This window comes from Euprymna scolopes, chromosome 9, assembly GCF_053919585.1.
Source record: "Euprymna scolopes isolate OS-2025 chromosome 9, ASM5391958v1, whole genome shotgun sequence".
Taxonomy (NCBI): domain Eukaryota; kingdom Metazoa; phylum Mollusca; class Cephalopoda; order Sepiida; family Sepiolidae; genus Euprymna; species Euprymna scolopes.
The window spans coordinates 135,560,418-135,581,085 of record NC_136490.1 but is presented as its reverse complement, the minus strand read 5'-3'; the positions used below and the strand labels follow the sequence as shown (position 1 = coordinate 135,581,085).

General features: G+C 33.8%; 1 protein-coding gene across 2 annotated transcripts in view; it reads right to left on the bottom strand.

Annotated features, from left to right (window-relative positions):
• LOC145284852 (uncharacterized) overlaps positions 1-20,668 on the bottom strand; it is a 281,510-nt gene that overhangs the window by 17,269 nt on the left and 243,573 nt on the right. For both annotated transcript variants that reach the window (XM_080133846.1, XM_080133847.1), the window contains exon 3: positions 7,309-7,426. In XM_080133846.1, coding sequence (XP_079989972.1) covers positions 7,309-7,426 — 118 coding nt within the window. The remainder of the gene's footprint in view (positions 1-7,308; positions 7,427-20,668) is intronic.

The following is a 20,668-nucleotide window of genomic DNA, read 5'->3' as shown; positions in this document are numbered from 1 at the left end:
TGGATTCAATGAAATTATCTGTAAATAAAGGCTTCACTAAAAGTTTAAAATGCAAAAGTCAAGTATTCAATGGTTCAATTGTGCTCTAAATGGTTCAATTGTGCTCTAAACAGAAACATTTCGAACACACCCCTGCCTTATCAAAGAACCAGTTCTTGCTTTTATAAAATTATTTTTACAAATCAGTTGAATTAAAGTTAAACAAGTCAAGTATCGTGGTTACTTGTGCTCTAAACAGAAATTTTCAGTCAGTTCGAACACGTCCTTATCTTATAAAAAAACTGCAGTTGATTTTATAGATTGGGCCTTTTTGCTTTTACGATATTAGGTTGTATAAAATAGTTTCTTCCCAAGAACTGCAAGTCTTTGGAACTTCATATATATATATATATATATATATATATATATATATATATATATATATATATATATATATATATATATATATATATATATATATATATATAATATCTTTTATTCGGTCATATCTAAATCAACATGGCTCGACTCACCCCTGAGGACAACAGAGTCATGTGTTGTATTCTCTTCCTTTCACAATACTTTAAGGTCGAGTTTTGCTGCATCCCTTTCACACATCTACTTGAAAATTTGTGACGTCATAAAGTATAAACAGCAGTTACCGAAAGCAACATGACGACATAAAGATAATTATAAAGATAATTATAAAGATAATTTCAAAACAAAACGACGCATTTACTTCTACTGCGCTCAATAGACTTGAGCTAGGTAGTAAGTTATGAAAATATATATAGCAATAAGCTATACTGAGGTTTCCACGTTTTTTTCCTCGCAGGGAATAGTCAGACTAAAATGCATTATTTTCTATGGAGATTAAACGCGATAGCCCCTGTATAGTTTAGCCTGACGATTCCCTATGGGGGTGAAACGTTGAAACCTTAATAAATTTATCAGTCTTTCTCTGTATTTCTCTCTCTCTCTCTCTCTCTCTCTCTCTCTTTCTCTACATCTATCTCTCTTTCTCTCTCTCTTTCTCTCTTAGCTCTACCCATTCGCATATACAAACCGACCAACAATCAGGCTCAGTATGAGTCGGGAGGCACGTTTAAGTGCTTTCAATGATCTGAAACGATTTTTATCGACTTTTTCAATAAATTCATCAAACGCAATTTTTTCATTCATCACTCGCCAGAAGACGACTTATGGCAGTCGAAAACGTTCTCGACTATGACAAATTTCTTCTTACACTCGAACAGAACGTTCGAATATTGGCCCGCCAAATGGAAAAAAAACGGATTGCAAGAGAAACAAACAGGAATTATCGAATATATATATATATATATATATATATATATATATATATATATATATATATATATATATATCCTTTTCTTTCTCCCCCTCTCTCTTTACGTATTTAAAAGATTGATTAAAAAATAGATAGAAGTATTTTATATATCTTTTCACTATAATTTATTTCATTATTACGTTTCACATATAATATATGAGAAAGATAACTTTTTCATTACATGTAATATCTTCACCTTCATCTACACCCCCCACACACAACCAAATATACAATTTTTTCCCTCTTTCCCTGTCTCTTTCTAATATATTTCCGAAAGTTCTGAAGTTGCTGAAATCGTAGATGTTGATAAATTCTTTGTTTTCTCGATAACATTTCCCAAGTGTTTTCCACGCAAAATATCTATTATCCGTAATGGAATAGTCCAGATTAACAATATCTCGGGATGCCTCTCCAACAGGCACGACTCGGATATTTCAAGATAAGGTCCATCGGAAATATGTTATAGCCGAAAAGAAAGTCAGTGTGACTGACTTATAAATAAGAACCGGGGGGGGGGAGATTGGAAAGATAAGCGAATAATAAAGAAGAAGAAGAAGAAGAAGAAGAAGAAGAAGATGCACACATCGATAAAGTGAACAAAATCGCTTCTTCATCATAGATGCAAGAATAAAAAAAATAAGCATCATTGCTTTTTGTAGTTCAGGAAATTGAAACAGTCGGAGATTTCTACATCTCTTGCAAAACGATATAACCTTATCTTATTTTGATTTTTTTCTTTGGAAATTTTTAGATAATTATTATTATTATTATTATTATTATTATTATTATTATTATTTATTTATTTATTAATTTTGTTTGTTGCATTTTCACCCCAAACAAAGTACAATGCCACTTTGATGTAGGGGCTACTATCTGAGACATAAATTGCAAGGATACTATGTAGGGAGTTGAGCAGCGAGATGTCTGTTTAAATTACACTTGAACTTATGCATGTCAGTACAGTCAGGGAAACAGGAACCCGGAAGGGATTTCCAAAGTCTATGGAAGAAACTATTAGAGTAGAAGGCTTTCTAGAATCTGAGTAGGGGGTGTGATTTTGCTGCTTGTCGGGTTTGTCGGGGGTATTTAGTTCGAGTGGCTACAAGAACTTGTAGTTCGTTGGAGCACCTATTATTAAAATACTTGTAAATCAGGCAGAGGGATGCAACATTTTGTCGATGGGGCGGAGATTGAATGGGTTCATCCGATTGTACTTCCATATCCCATAAGATTTTATGATTTCCTTTTTGGAATACTGCTACCGGTTTGTGTTTGTACCATCTGTTTTCGTGTTCAAAATGCAGTTGTTTGCACAGTCCCCAATGTATTGCATTCCCCACCTGGTCATGTCTATTCTTATATTTTTGGGCTAGTTATTATTATTATTATTATTATTATTATTATTATTATTATTATTTACTCATTAGGAGTAATCATACAAGCCGTTATCAAAGGTTGCTCTTTGAGTACAATTTGTGGTGTTTCCTGGAGTTCGAGTGACAAGTCTCCCAAGACTTCCAGTATTCTCTACTTCTTTCGGTAACCTTTGCAAAAGAATTTGCGTTATCGCAACAACAGCTTATCATTGATTTCTCATTGACGGCGACCATTGATCTTCACTGGGATTTGGGTGGCAATAAGCACTCATCCAGCGAAGGTCTAGTTAGTGCTTTCTCTCTTCGGTCTTCTTGAACCTCATTATTTAGTGTGGTGCACGTTTATAGTGACACTCACAAAAAAGGAAAGGTGGGGGCGGTATCTTACAATTATACAGTTTCAGTTTTCATGATTCCATGTAATGGTCATTTGTGTTTTGCATCTGTAGCCGTTCCTTTGTCCAATTTGTGTGCAGTTCGTGTGCGGTGTTAGTCTCCACATTCAAGGGGTTTCCTTAATATCTCTGCAGTTTTCATTATTGAAATCCGTTGTATCTTCTCAGCCATCCTTCTGATTCCAATCTCTCCCGTTATTATTTTCAAAATTTTTCCGTATTATTCCTAGCGTTCCTACTACTAATGGTGTTATCTTCATTTTCCAGATCCCTTTGAGCTCTCCGGCCAGTTCTGTGTATTTTCTCCGCTTTTCAGTCTCCTTGATCTTCACTCTGTAGTTTGCAGGAATTTTCCTTCTTGTTAACTATTATGACACCTGGTCTTCTTACTTGGATGGATTTATCCGTTTATATATTCATGTCCCATAGGATCTTGTAACTTTCACTTTCCAGTACTACTGCTGGTTTGTGCTTGTACAAATTGTCTGCGTGTTCAAGATGCAATTGTTTGCATAATTGCCAATGTACTGCGCTCCCCATTTGATTATATCTATTTTTGGGTTATTTTGCTGCATTTACTTATTATGTGGTTTATTGTTTCGTCTCTTTGTTCGAAGAGTCTGAATTTGCTATTTTCTTGTGTCTTGTCGATTCTTGCTTTAATGTGGTTGGTTCTATTTGCGTTATCTTTTGCAGCTGTTATTAGTGATTCAGTTTCCAGTGCCAAAAGCGCCCTCGTTCAGTACGTCTATTTCCACCTTTATATAAAAGAAGACGTTATTCTTAATAGGTGAACAAGCATGCAACCAATCAGAGCTTGGTTTCTGGAATTTTATCTGTTCTGATACGAAACTTAGTTGATTCTGTCATTAGTCAGTAAAATTAATTTAAACATTAAAGTCAATTTTTGAACTAAGGCAATTTAAATTTTTGTTTCAATCCAGAGTTCCTCTTTTGGGGGAGCTGGATGTTCCCTACATAAAAAACAACAACATTGTGTCTCATTTTGCATTCGTGGGGAGGTAAATAAATAGGAACTAACTGGGGCCTTAGTTATGTCGCAACTCTTCTTTTTTTAAACGGGAATAACTTACCTTTCATGGACGTTGCATGAACCGTTTGAATCATGGAAACTGGTACAATTAAACGAAGTCGAAATCTATTTTTCCTGATAGTGCTGGGAATTTTTGCATCGCACTGGATGATGCATTGTTGAGAAAACCAGACCATATCCCTTCCACAGATAGGAAGAGATTCGGAAAATACATCAATATAAACACGGACACTGCACGAAAATTATGTAATTAGACGGTCATTTGGCAGTGAAGAGATTTGGAAGAAAACAAACTAAGAGAGAGAGAGAGAGAGAGAGAGAGAGAGAGAGAGAGAGAGAGAGAGAGAGAGAGAGAGATCGGGAACTGTAATCAAGTGTGATAATGAATGCTTAGAACACAAATTATAACACGATCGTTTGCCGAGGAAAGTTACTTTTTTGTTTACTTGCCTCCCCACCAGGGCAGAGTTAGACACAAGCTCGGTTTTTAATGTGTGTGTGTGTGTGAGGGGGACCCCCCTAAAAAAAGGGGCACTCTGGTCAGTAACAAAATAAAAAAATATATCAGTCATGAAGGATTTTTCCTCCATTAACCAAGACCAAAAACGTGTAGTGCAACATCAGAACAGATTCTACACCTTGATCTTGGCTCGAAGGCCATGAAAGAAAAGAAAGGCGACCCGAAGAAAGTTACTTTTGTTGATTCGTGTCTTTGAGGAACGTCTCTATAACAGTTGTTACACCTTGGCCACGGCATCCAGCTTCCCGTGTGTTAGACACGATAAAGCTATAGACATACCCTCTTTAGATGAAAGGGTTGATACGATGTCGGCTACATCTGATAGTGAGTCTCTTCACTAGATCTTCCGTCGGCGTCGTTACTGGCACGATTTTCATCTTCATTTATAGTAGGGACCCCTGTGCTAGAATTGCACGTTGTATACAAAAGAGCGTGTGCTTTTATAAAAAAAATGGAAATGCTTTTATTTCAACAATTGTAAAAGCATTTTAAAACGCTATCGTTGACATCCACATTTTTTACAATCGTACACGACGATTTCCAAGTTCCAACCTGGAGAGTCGAAGCATGCGAGCCGTTGCGTTCTGCACATCGGCTTCAATTCTTTACGTCTGTCGCAGCCTGCGATCAGGTCCAACCTGCATACAATGCAATTACAATTCTTCTCTTATTGAAAGAGAGAGAGAAAGAGACTGATAGAAAGAGAAAAAGTGTGTGTGTGTTTAATAGATAGATAGATAGATAGAGAGAGAGAGAGAGAGAGAGAGAGAGAGAGAGAGAGAGAGAGAGAGAGAGAGAGAGAGAGAGAGGGAGATTTAAAAAACAAGGAGAATGAAATGTTATTTTGAAAAACTTTCAAAATTCTGTTGGCGAAGCAGACTTGATCATTGCATCTGTCCGATTACATTAACAATTTGGCTCAGCAGTAACCGCTTTCTGTCAATCTAAACCAAGTTGGTATGCGCTGACATTTTGAAATGATGCACCGACTTTATTTTAAGTGTCTCCCCGCGAATACAATACACGTTTAGTACAAGGACCCTGAATGTGGGGAGCTGAGGCTCAAGCAATTATCATCGTGCAACAAGATTACAAAAGACGGCTGATAAAGTGAGCTATACAATAGCTGCTTAATATTAACGAATTTGCACACACACACACACACACACACATGAACATACATATACACAGGCACACATACATATACACAGAAGGTTGTCTTACTCATATATCTGAATGCGTTTTAGATCCATTGTACAAACAAGTACACATACATTGCCCATAAACAGATATCCCAAACGCAGTTAAAATTATACAAGGTGTCCAGTCACTAAAGGGTTTGGAACAAATAAATAATTTATTTTTGACAATATCTTTCTATAATTTGACCACAATCTAACTAAGACACTGAGAAATTTAAAAAAAAAATGCAAAATTCCAAAAAAAATTTTTTTTGTTATAAAAATTAATGTCTTTTAAATGTTGGCCATTTTAAGCTTCGCATATCTGCGCTCTTTCCAAAACATTATTCATGACAGATTGCAGAATCTCTGGATTGCGATTTAACTCCCTTATTTCGTTCCTGATGTTTTCCTTCAATTCTTGCAGGGTTTAGGATTTGTTAACATAGACCCTTTCTTTAAGATATCCCCAGAAGAAAAAGTCGGGGTTAGTCAAGTCTGGAGAACGTGGTGGCAATTTGACATTACCATAGCGAGAGATAATATGCGAAGCTGAAAATGGGCAACATTTAAAAGACATTATTTCCATTAATACAGATTGTTTGAATTTTGCATTTAAAAAAAAAATATCCAATGTCTTAGTCAGATTGTGTAAAAATTACAGAAAAATATCATCAAAATTAAAGAATCTATTTAAGTTCAAAACTTTTCAGTGACTTTTTGGACACCCTATACAAACTAACTCGTCATTTTTGACTTATTTTCTTTATATAACTCTTTCGCTGTATCTCTCACATGTACACGTATCCCATAGGGATAAGGTTATTCATGAGTGCAGGATGTTACATAACGTCTAGCTTAATATTGGGCATGACTATTATTGAACGTCACAAATGCATCCATGGCTCCAAACTTTTAGGATAAACTAGATTACCCGTGACCCGTTGGGTCAGTATGTTATATTAGCTATGGAATTCATGTATGAGCGTAACACTTGTGACGTAAAGAAAATAGTTTTTTTTTTGGCATAACAGAAACATTTCTATGAAAGTATATTAAAATGAAAAAAAGAATATAGATAGATTTCTATGAGTAGTAGTTGTAAAGAGGAGAAGTAATAGTAGTATCAAGAAGAGGAGGAATAGTAGTAGTAGTAGTAGGAGGAGGGGATATTGCGCAAGCAAACAAGCAAACAACCAAGAACGACAGAGTTTTAGTATTATATAGATAAGTGCTCCATGACGTTCACTAATGACCACTGGTCGAATCGATGAGTTATTAATGAGGAGTTATCAGTCCGACGAATAAATAACTAGTCCACAATAAATTCAGTGGATTGGGAACGTTTATAACTGATTCCATAACCCGCTAAAATATGATTGCTTGCGTCAAACAACTCCACATAAAAAAGAGCAAGTTCCAGCAAGCTGTGACTAAAAGAGAATTCATACATACCTTCATAGAAGACAATGCAATTCTTTGGTATTTTTTCTGATTTTGAGAGCAACTTCAACCAAGACGCCGATTCCTCTAACAACCTCACGTACACTGTATTTCCGTTATCTTCTGTAAACTGCAACATAAAGAAAAAGAAAAAAAAGAAAACATGAATAAATCGTTCAAATTGTCTTTATATAGAGAGTTTATGCATTGTCTTATGCAGTCCTGAACATGTTTCCCCAGAACTGTGAATGAACATGTATCACTGTCACATTTTCAGAGTTCTGTATTATCTATCTTGATGTTCTTAAGTTTTATGCATTCCTTAATTAGCTTAGTAGCCTCTATCTACTGCCAAACCATAGCTTAATACATAAAACATATACATACACACAAAAACACAGAAATGCAAAAACACACACAAACAAATATGTATATGTTAGATGTAAGAATGCACATTTTTAAAAATAAAAGATCTCAGACCGAGCTTTTTAGGGAAGAACTGCTGAAAATGATAGCATAAATCCTTTAATATTCTTTCGTAGTTCCGGGACGCCAATCTGGCAAGGTGATATTGGTGATGTGCTCCAGTCATATTGGGTTCTTTTTGTACTATTATTTTTAATTTAGCCTTAAAAACCTTTGACTGAGCGTTGTTATTTGGCAAAGGAGACACACAGGCGAGCCTATAGTGCAGGTGCATAATATTATAAACAAATGAACCGCAAATCGTCTCTTCTAATTAATAACCGGTCAATTTAACTAGAAAATCGCATTAAACCAAAGCCGCGATTATCAGTCTTGTGAGAAATTTATCCTCGCATTACTTAGAACTCTGGCAGAGCGGAAAATTAAACACGACATTGAAAAGCGCACTTACTTGTTGATTAAAGGCAGGTCATTTCATCTTCTCGATTGCAAAATAATGTTGCGTAATTTTGCTGCCTCTGCTAAGCCTGGTAAGTAAGACTTCGTGATGAAGTGGTAGGGAAAATCTTTTGTGAAGATTATCATTATTTCTTGGCTTGTGGTTCATTTAAACAATGTTCGAATTGAAAAAGGCCGATAATTCCGACGAAGTGGTAAAAATCGAATTCAACATTCTTTGTAGATCAGAAAGACGATATTATTTCTAGAAAGAACACTTAACTTAATAAGTTAAATTGTCTCAGAGGTACCGAGATAATATTGGGCGCCAAAGGGGTACATAACTTGATGAGAAAATTAATGAGTCCATCTCGCTTGACATTTTTTTCCCGGACTAAAGTCTTCAGTTAAAACATGCCCGCGCTCGCGGATTGAAATTGCAATAAACCAATGAGAAAGGCTGTAATAAAAATCAATGTGTTAAACCAATCAACCAATGAAGTGACACGATTCAAGTCGTGTAATTTCTTACAGTCTACACTACATTACTTTAGATTCGAGAATTTATCGACAATATCGAACTTTATGACAAATTCACAAAATGGTTTAACGCCCTCATTTCTGTTAATACTATTACAGAGAGAACCCACGATATAAATTGTAATCCAGGTCCAAGGTAAATGATTCTCTCCCACAAGTCGAGTATAAAAATAACCTTCCTACGCAATTACTACGTAGTATGGAAGTTCTGGGGGGGGATTTCTTATTAACTCTCGAATTCCCCATTCCAACAAATTGGCGTAGCAAAAAACAGACAGCGCGTTCCTTAAAAAGCTGAGGAACGCTTGGCCGACTTTTTCGGTTATTTTCGTCAGCTGCCGAGCGAGCCCGCGCCAACTTCGTGGAAACCGCAGGTCGGTAAAGGCAGAAGTACCAGGACTATCGAATTCCCACCCCTAACAAATTTGAGTAGGAAACAGTTGATATGTTGTCATAATTAATAAAAAAAAACAAAAAACAAAAAAAAAAACACACACCTGTCATTTTCTAGTACCTACTGAAAGATCTCAGAAACTGTCACAAAGGTTCTTCTTTCCAGATATTTTGTTTCAAGAATATAGTTATTACAATGATTACCATATTTGTATCGCATTTTTCTTCTATTAATCAGTTAATTCCAGGTGTTGTAACCTTTAGCTTTCGTAATCCGTTGCAGCCCCAATCTTGTTGTAGCGATTAATTTGATAACGTGTTCTTTAGTCGATTCATCAATTTTCTAGATTTTTTAAAATCAATTACGAACATTTGAAGCGTTTGTTTCACAATCGCTTCCAGTCTTCGTAGTCCAATTCCTAGTCCCTTTTATTAAGAAATGAGAAGATATGCTTGCTCTCAGAATGAAATCATACATATTTATTTTAGCTTGGGAAGAGAGCAGCTTCATTCACTCAGAAGTGCTAGTTAGTGTTGGGAGATACAGCCTCAATCCCCTGTTCTGTTCAGTAAGTAGGTTCAGAAGCACAAGGTTAGAATCGGTCACGACAAAACAAAAATAAGGATTAGCAAGAATAACAGAAACTCTCAAGCAATGATAATAATCAGCCAGAATAAGTTAAATCGTAAGGAAACCCCTAGATTGAGGAAACCAACCCACGTAAGCTACGTAAGCTCAAATACATGAAAACTGCAACAAAGGTAAAACAGGAAGGAACACCCCATAACCCACCAAAATGAAGCTGTACGAAATCTTCTAAAATGCCCTCGACCTCCCAAATAAAATAAATAATAATAATAAAAAAAAATGGTGCTTATGTATTTTTGGTACCGCTCTATTTTTAAATAGTTTTTTCAGGTTAAATTCAAGTTTCACGATATCTTTTTTTTTATTATTAAATTGTTAGGTGGAACTACAGAATAGTTAGTAAACATACTTTCCTCGCCATGTTAAGAATGGCTTTCGAAATAATAACGTCATTATTTCAGCGCGGTACCAAAAATACACAAGTATAAAAACATTTTTAAAAAGTTAAAAAAGGGGCATCGACCTTGGCTGATATACAATATAGGTGTGAATGGTCAAGGAGAGCGAAAGGATCTAGAAGGGAAAGCACTACCCAGACCTCCCTGCCGGATGAGAGCGAGGAGTATTAGGCCCTTTAGGAGGCTCATTGTCACAAAAATCATAGAAAAGACCAAATGGTTGTTCCCATTTATTTGCCTCCCCACGAGAGCAGAGTCAGACACAAGGTCGGTTTTTAATGTGGTGAAAATCCAGCTCCCCCAAAAGGAGCACTCTGAATAGGAACAAAAATAAAAATTGTCTCAGTCATGAAAGAGTTCTCTTATACTAACCGAGGAGGAAAAGGTGAAGTGTAGCATCAGAACAAGGTTCTTACTATCAAGAAATCAATGGTAAGCGGCTGTAGCGATAATACAAAGTCATTTGAAAAAGTGGTGGAGAGTACTGGATATCTGGGAAGACTTGTCACCCAGACTCTAGGGAACACCACCGGTTATCATCAGTGAGTAATCTCTGATGATGGCCTGTGTGAGAACTCCTAGTGAGTACAAATAATAATCAACTTACGCAAAGATTGTGAGTGTTCAAGATCTACTGCTGCAATTTTGTGGATCTTGATTTCTTGTCATCTTGTACATAAATAAAAGTACTTCTGCGTGTATTTTATAATTGAAGATGGATGACGTCATAAAGGATGAATGATTGTTGCCAAAAGAAATGTAACGTAACAAAGGGTAATTGGAAGTTCCTATTTACTTTGCCTCCCCACGAGGGCCGGGTTAGACACCAAGGTCATTTTTTTTAATGTGGATAAAGGAACAAAAATAAGAAATAAAAAATTGTCCCAGTCGTGAAGGATTTCTTTTCCACTAACCGAGAACAAAAATTTGAAGTGTAGCACCAGAACAGATGCTACACTTTGATCAAGGGCTTGTTAAACTCTTGTAGACATGTATTTTTTTTTAAAAATCAGCAGCAGCTGTAACGTGCATCTTTGCTTGAAATCAGCAGCAACAGTGACTGTTAACTGCTGCTGCTGCTTATTCAACACCTCACTCGCAGCCCGTTGGCTCAGTATCTGTAACATATATTATCAAATATATAATTTCTTGACTTTGCATTGATTAAAGCTGTAGAAATCAGCAGTTACGATGAGTGCTACTTTCAAACAAACATACGCTACCGCGGCAACCACAATAATTCCTGTATGACGTTATCATTGTAAAAATAAATATATTTCTTTCTTGATTATGATAAAAAAATGCCTCGTGATAAGCAAGCCAACGCGATAATAAACTATTTCCACAGAGTGTATTTTAATGAAAATCGCTCCAGACAATGCGTAAAGCTATTTTATGTAACTAGTTAAGAAACAAACAAAACAAAACAAAACAAAACAAAAAACAAACAAACAAACAAACAAACAAACAAACAAACAAGAACAAACAAACAAAAACAAAGCAAAAACACTTCAAGATTAAAAACTAGCTAGCGATAAATGTTAAATGGACAGATTCCAATGCAGAAAACAGCGATTTTTTCTCCTTTGTCAAAAACATTGAATGTAAGGACTAAAAGACAAAATAAGAGAAGCGAGAGTTACAAGGTTGCCGAAAGTGAACATAAGGTTTTTGTTACTTTTAGTTATACAGGTGAATTCTTGGGGTCTAGACGGCGTTTCTAGTATACGACTCCTGAACCGAATGGTAAAAAAAAAACAAACAAAATAGTTACTCTTTCCCCTACTGGTTCGATGAATTCATTTTGTGACGTCATTCACTGTGCACAGTTATAACTCATTTCGCAGTTTTAATGGATGATGTTATCTAATAGTGACACCATCGGGTGTTTTAATGGATAGCGTAAATAATAATAATAATAATAATAATAATAATAATAATAATAATAATAATAATAATAATAAAACGATAACATTATCCAGTGTGCACGAAGACAAAAAAGCAAAAATACTTTTTTTTCCTTTTTTTCCAAAGGAGTTACCACTTATCAAGGCCCGGAGGCCACTCGAGGACAAGGGTTATTGAGTGTATAGTAGTCAATGGAATAATATCGTAGTAATCGTTAGTAGTGAAAATTTGGTAAATTGGATTACTTGTGGGGACGGTTCATCAAACATTTGTTTACGTTGGACTTGAAGACTACCAAATTGTAGTCAGCTGGAAAAACAGGCAACCGGAAGAGAGTTCCACAAGCGTGCAGTTATAAGAAAGAAGCTTTGTTCATGGAATCTACGTTTTGGTTTAGGCCCAGATAAAGAGTGGGGGAAATTATTTAGTATTAGTATTATTTTATACAACAGGGATCTAGAATATTTGTCTAATAAAAGACCCACCACTCGAAAAATCTCTTCGACCCTTTAGCTTTTTTTTTTTTTGATTAATGACGTCATCATTTTTTGATGAATGACGTCATCATTTTTTGATGAATGACGTCATCATTTTTTGATGTTATCCACCATTTCTGGATATCATATTTTAATGACGTAATTATTTTGTGGTGGGGATAAACGAGATAAAAAAACGATCCACAGTGTTCTCAGTCTGAGTAAATTATATTCGTGCCAGCCGGGGGATACGTCATTGACAATCTGACGGAGTGTAGATTATTTTTGAGTCGAGGATGAACTTACACGAATCGGGCTGAAGTATAGTCTTGGGTAGTTCTAGGAGATCCACTCTCAAGTTTTACCATTTTCTCTTTTATGATGGATTATTTTATTGTTAATCACCTGAGGCACCCCTACTAGGGAATGCCGACGAAGCGTCTCAAGTATTTTTTGTAGGCCAAAGCGCATCTCTTCTGTGCGTGTAGAACCATCTAGATAGTCAATATCCATAGAAGAGTTACTCATAATTTATGATCCCTGTTTTTAATGAAAGATATTTTGTTACGTCATCATTTATGACGTCATAAAGGATTTTCGGTGCTTCTATATTATAATACTGAAAAAAATATTGTATTTCAAGCAAAACAAATGGTGCCTTTTGGCAAAGATCAAAGTGTAATATCTGTTCTTCAAATGCTACACTTCCATTTCTTGTTCTCTTTCGGTGGAAGAGCAGTCCTTCACCACTGAGACAATTTTTTTTTTATTTTTGTACCTTTTCTCCACGTTAAAAAAAACGACCCTGGTGTCTAACTCTGTCCCGTGGGGAGGCATTGTAAATAGGTACAATAATTGCCACATCGCAAATAGTAACACATCAAAAAATTACGCAAAACGTTGAGGTAAAAAAAAAAAGAAAAGAAAATTATTCATTAAAACAGTTTCGATAAGGGTAAAAAAACGTTCCGATAAGGACATGCTGGATCGAACATATTGGGTCACGTGACGTAAGCAAAAGAGGAAGTAACTCAATTGAAAGCAAACAGAATTTATTGTCAAAACAAAAATAAACGCAACATTTATACATAATTTATGATTTTTTTTAAATAACTTTTTTGAACTGTTTGAATTAAAATTTTATTTTATTAAAAAAAAATTAACCGATTGAATTTGTTAGAAATTGAAAACTTAATTCCCTTCCCTGTTCACTCTCCAATTCAAATCGGTAGATTTCGAAACCAAATCGCTCTATTTTACAACTGTCTTTTTTCATAAATATTTTTCTACCTTATCGTTTTCCGTCATTTTTGGATGTTTTACTATTTTCTCATTTATTTTACTTGAAATTCAATATTTTTTCGTTATTTTAATATTATAGGAGCATCGGATTTTCTCGTATGACTTCAATCTCTTTTAGTGATTGACGTAACCGCTTTGTGACGTCATAAATGATTAACTTTCGAATATGTTTAATTGGCTGGCATCATCCTTTGTAAATTCATCATTTTGTGACGTAATCCACTGTTCCTGCAAACAACCGAATATACAAGATCCACAATGTTTCAGTCGTAGATCTATACTCCTTCAATTTTTTTTTTGTGTATTGATGTTCATATTAAAAACCCCTTTTTCTATTTATTTAAAAAAATACTACTTTGTCATATATGGGCCGTGGAATTGCATTCATCTGCAAAATATCTAGCTAATTGGCATATTCTTTTAACATTCATTTTAATTAATTCCTAATATTTTTTTTTTTCGGTTTTCTTATGGGATGATCATGTTTAGTTAACTATTCATGCAGATATTCTACATGATTTAACTTGCGTAATATTTGTGTAAAACGGTTACAGTAAACAACAACCCCTTTCTATATATATATATATATATATATATATATATATATATATATATATATATATATATATATATATATATATATATATATATACACACATATATTTATGTATGCATATATATTTGTTTAAAAATGTTTGCCTACTAAACTCCTCCGTCAGTTTTTGGTCTACAGACACGAAACTTAATATATAGGGTATTCGAACCCATGCGAAACTTCATATATTTTTTTTTTACTCGGGGATATTCGAGGCAAAAGTGTAAAATTTACAAGAAATGGAATTTGCCAGGTCTATTTTCTTTTAGTGGGAATCCCCCAGACAAGGCATCAAACCTCTTGATGTAAGGAGCTTAAAAATACTCCTTCAAAGTCAAAAACTTGCCAACGATAAGGGTTAAATGGATTAGAAAACAGCAATTCTTCCCTCTTTGTCAGAAACATCGCCCATGGAAAGTGAAGACAAAATAAAGGACGCTAATAAAACAATGAAATACTGTAAACTATTTTATTTAAAATACAAATTACAATTTAAGAATCCGCTCAAATTTATATCAAAGGGAATTCTTTCCCTGGATATCGTAATGGATTATCTCCCTTTCACATGGTTACATTTGTTAAGAAACATCATTTCATAAAACAAATCGGCGCTTCTACACTATAAGGACAAAATTTCAGAAATCGTAATACAGAATTTCACATGGAAACAATGGTATCTACGTATCTTCGTATTTTTAAGACGATTATATCAAAAGATTACGAAAATCGATAAGGTAGAAAATTAAAGAAAATAAAAAAAAATAGAATTTGATGAAATCAAAAGCAGTAAAACACAGGATAGTTCTAAAGGGAAATAATTTTCCGTTTCGATTTAAACAAGATGGCCGCAATTTTTCAGCCGCTAACAAGATTAAAGTGTTTTTTTTTAATAATTCAATAATATTCAGGTACTTCCGACTGCATAATTGAGAAGCTACCATTGTAATGTATTAGAATTGATAAAAAAAATCAGAAGAAACCATTGTTTTTGATCTGAAAACTCCATTTATCGACTACAAATTTTCGTCCTAATATTGTAGAAGCGCCATTAAATCAAACTTATTATAGTATTTAATTAAAATAGACTTAATTATTTTATAAATATATATTTCTTAATAATAACTTGTCATTTTCTTTTAATGTAAAAACGTTTCATTTTTCATGCAGTTCCCCGTATGCCATTTTACGGTAAATGTATTTGTTTATTTTCCAATTAAAATTTTATTTTCCAATTAAAAAAAACAACTTAATTTTCAAATAAAAATGCTTTAATAATTATTGTTTTTAATTTGATGCAAGGAATAAAAATAACTAAATTACTAAATAAACAAAAAATACTCCTTTATGGTCAAAATCTAGCCAACAGCAAGTGTTAGATGAATATATATCCCACACAGAAAACAGCAATTCTTTCTACTTGGTCAGAAAGATCTTTCATAAAACAGGAGGAGTAAAAGACCAAATAAGGTAAACGAGAGTTACGGATCTGTCGAAATTAAATCCAATGTTCACTTTCTATTCTCCTTTATTGTTTAAAGAGTAGGTTAAACTATACTCTCAAGCCTTGGTTGTACAATTAGTTTAAAAGAAAAGCTCCGAAATAACCTCTCTGCTTACACCAGCATTGTTTCTAGTAATTATGAAATACGTGTCAGCATACTCCAGCAATATTGGTCCAAGAGAGGTGCGGTTGGAATTGAGCAACACTTGCTTCGCTGTACACTTCACTTCTCATGCAGGTAACCTTACATGGCATATCCATTGTCTATGAAGACTAAAAGAGGCCGACCAACGAAACACATGAGCTGGCCAATCGGTCTGTCGGTCTGTCCCGTTTATGTTCGAAATAGCCTTTTAATCTCACTTTCTGTTAGATTGTCAAGGAAAAATTAAACATCCAACCATATCTTCTCCCACCCTCATTCTTCGCTCCTACCCTGATTAATGTAATATTTTTTTTTATCTATCTAAAACCCCCGCCTGCCCCACCTCTTTTCACCCACACATAGACACCACGGAGCAGATAAGTCTGGACAGCTGATAATGAATTTGGTAGACACATGAAAAACACCCTCGCTGTATAAATGGCCCACTTGTGGCTGATAAAATATTATAATCTTATACTTATAAAATATCAACAACATCGCCACCACGGCCACCATAACCGCTCACTTAATATACACATATCAAGCTGACATCCTCTTTTCATCTGTATTATTGACTATCTAACACAATCATGCACGCATATTATATACATATATTTGTAGTCATCGACATACAGTCCTGTTTCGTTGTATCACAACTCATCAGTGCCGCTAGACTAGCACCTCTCCCAAGCCGAGGATTGAACCTAGAACCATCACGTTGACAGTCATCGACCCACGGGAGCGGCGGCCGTAAATTATCTCGCCAAATGTCTATTTAAACAAACATCCGTCCACCACTTTTACAGTGCTTTAACCACTTTGTTTATAAACAAAGAGCGAGCGTCGCATTTTTCAGCCAATTAAGTAGCGGGTGAGATTATTTACGACAGTGCTCTACCCAAAGAGGGGGGGGGCTTAAATATTTGTAGTAATTATATATATATATATATATATATATATATATATATATATATATATAACTCACTATGTCTGTCTGTTTGACTCCATATTTTCAAACTATATCTCCTCCGAAACTAAAAGTCGTAAAGCGGCTCTAGGGATTTTAAATGGTTGGACTTTTATTGGCCGCTCTTTTATGGGTCTTTAGTCGGTTAAAATAGTTTTTTTAAGGGGTCAAAAAGAGATCAAAATTGAAAAAAATCGTTATTCATTTTGTACATTCTTTTTAGTTTATTTGTAATTAGTTCACATGCGTGTCACGTTGTTACAGCTGTAACGTCATCAGCTTTGAATGTTACAGTTTTGTTTACGGTTTCGATTCGAGCTGATGACACCCAAATCCTTTTTTTGTTTGTTTATTTTTGAAATCACAACTGTATAATGATATATACGAAATCTGGACAAATCAAAATATCATATTTAAGCGTATCCGGGCAAAGTCTGCCCCCCGCTAGTATATATATATATATATATATATATATATATATATATATATATATATATATATATATATATATATTTTGTCATTTATTTGCCCCTTTATTTATACCAATCCTTTTATGTACAAATAACTGAGAAAAAGTCTATATTCCAAATTTCAAGATGCTTTAACCTTAACTGTTTATTTCTTTTAGCATGTTAAAATTCTTGACAGCACCTGTTTCGTAGTGCAGAAATAATCATATACTTACTATGTCAATTAATGAATATTTTCCGCTCTGACTCATCAAAAGAATAAGAACTCATTAACTTTAAAAGAAAATAAAGGGAATATGGGTATAATTATATAAATCCAAAAAAAATCGGAAAAACAGTTGCAATCATGTTTTATAACATTTACGCCATCTTTGGTTTTAATGCAGAGCCATTAACGGTTTACTTACGTATTAATATAATGTTGTCATATTTTTATAATTAACACTAATATATCTTATATAATACTTTTTAAAAGTTATTATTTATAAATAGTTAACATTTATTGTATTTATTGATAATATTAACTATGGTTAAATCTAGAATATATGTATTTAGGTTTTATATAATGATATATAAATATAATATTATATATACATGTATATTAATACAGTTTAAGAGCTTAATAGTGTAGAACTAAAACTCTTATGCAAAATGTAATGCCATATAAAAGAGGTGGCTAAGTGGTTAACACCAGAGATTGAAAACCTGGGTGTATCAAGTTCGAATCCAGTTCGTTCCACATAAACGTTTTTATCAAACCGACACCTGACTTTCTGTCTTACCCCACCTCCTAGAAGAGAGGTAATTGAAAATATAAGCTTTAATAAATACAGAGAACAAGTTACCATAAATTAATTACAACAAATAAATAAACAGGTTTTATTAGCATAGAATTGTTTGTCTTCCTAAATAACACACACACACACACACACACACACACACACACACACACATATATATATATAAGAGCAAATAGTTAATAAAAAATGTTAAAAAACACCTTGAAACAGATTTAAAAAACATATTTAATTTGAAAAAGAAACACTAAATAAGTGGATAGTCCTTGATCCACGGAGTTTCGAAGAAATACTTTCCTTCTCATCAGAGGGTAAGAATTAGCAAAATGCGGTATCGGATTTTGCTTGCAAAAGTATTTGATGAAAAGTCAAAGATCTTACTTGATAACAAAAAGTGAAGCAGAGGGAATAGGATGAAGGAAAAAAAATTATAATTATTATAAGCTCTATCTCCTATTTGGTTTTATCGAGCTTTTACATCTGGTTGAGATTACTTTATAAATATTAATTCTTTAATATTTATAATATACTTTAGTTTTGCCATCTTGGATCCTTTTGGTAAATTTAACTGTAATTCTTATCTCTCTCTCTCTCTCTCTCTCTCTCTCTCTCTCTCTCTCTCTATATATATATATATATATATATATATATATATATATATATATAGATATATATATAAGAGTAGGTAGTAGTTTGCTTGAAGCATTGTTGGTAAAAGAATATATGGAAGTTTTAAAAGCCAAAAACAATGCGAAGAAAGACCGGAATCATGAAAGTAAAGAAAAGTAAAACAAACAAAAGTAGACAGGTATATTTGAATAGAGAAATGTCTAATTGTTTATTCGTCTGTCATTCCTCACCTCAATGTATAATTATTTTATAACGAAGTTGCTGGTATGTCCGGTGTATATAAAGTCCGATGGTGGTATGGAACTTTGATTAATTTCGGGAGAGAAGGGACCTCCCTTTTTCAAAATAGAAAACAAAAGTATATTCAAGATGGCGGAAGAGAATGGGACAGGACCGCAGAAAAAACGTCAGGATCGCAGAAAGGTGTGATGGGTTTAGCCGTAAGGAGCTGAGAGAGAGAGAGAGAGAGAGAGAGAGAGAGAGAGAGAGAGAGAGAGAGAGAGAGAGAGAGAACGTACAGCATCGCATGAAGAGGTCTCTAGTTACTTGTAACTGACTGAGCGAAACATGCTCATGAATGTGTAACGACACATAAATGCTTGCATAAAACAAATAAAAAGTATATCTTTCCCTACTACGGTATTGAGCACTATTGTATGGACCTTGTTAAAAATTCATTGGTTATTTCACTTCTGGAAAATATTAGCCTGGAATAATATATATGTGTGCCGGTCCCCAAACGAATTCCCGGACAGAACAGTTTTGCACCTATTTCATGCCACGTTAAGAATCATACAAGAGAATAAAATGCATCAACGCAGACTTAACATCATAAAACATTATACAAAAATGTGACAATGAAAAATATTTTTCTAAACATGGTTGCGCATGCGTAGTTTAATTTCTAAGATTGATTCAAATCGGACAACATAACAATTTCGTTTTAATACAATCATTTGTTTGTCTTATCTCGATTTATTTTGTCAAGAATAAAGATAAGCGTATATCTAGAAATTGCGAAAAGTCAAATAATATACACCTATAGTCTAATATAAAATGCGATTTTGACCTTGAAAGTTGAACGAATTTTATATCCCTATTTGATTGCCTCCATACGAGGGAAACTTTAGACAGACGATCAATGTATTTATGATCAAGCTCCTAGGATTGAAAAAAAAAATACTGCTATCTCTTCTTTTAACCAATGACAGAACCGATATTACACTGTTAATAATTTACTCGTAAAAAAAAAATAAATATAAAAGAAAATTGTACTTTGCGTGAAATATTACTGCTACAGTGTCATGCAAAAGTATTTACTGCCCCAAATATAATTTAGAATCGTAATAGGAATATACTGACCAAATTTTAGGTAAAATCTTGAATCCTAATTAAAGTTATGAAGAAAAATGTAATGCATCCAATACTTTTGCGTGGCATTGTATATGAGTAATAAGCAGGTATTTATGAAGGGTGATAACAATGCAGAAAAAAACGGAATAAAGAGAGTATGAGCAAAAAAATAAACAATCGAAAACAATATTTGAATCTTCACATGTTTTTTTTTCAATGAAGTCTTTCACATATCAAGCCAATATATATATATATATATATATATATATATATATATATATATATATATATATATATATATATATATATATATATATATATATATAAGATTTACTGCTAGATGTTAATAAAATATCCGAGATTATTAAAATATGTTCTACCATC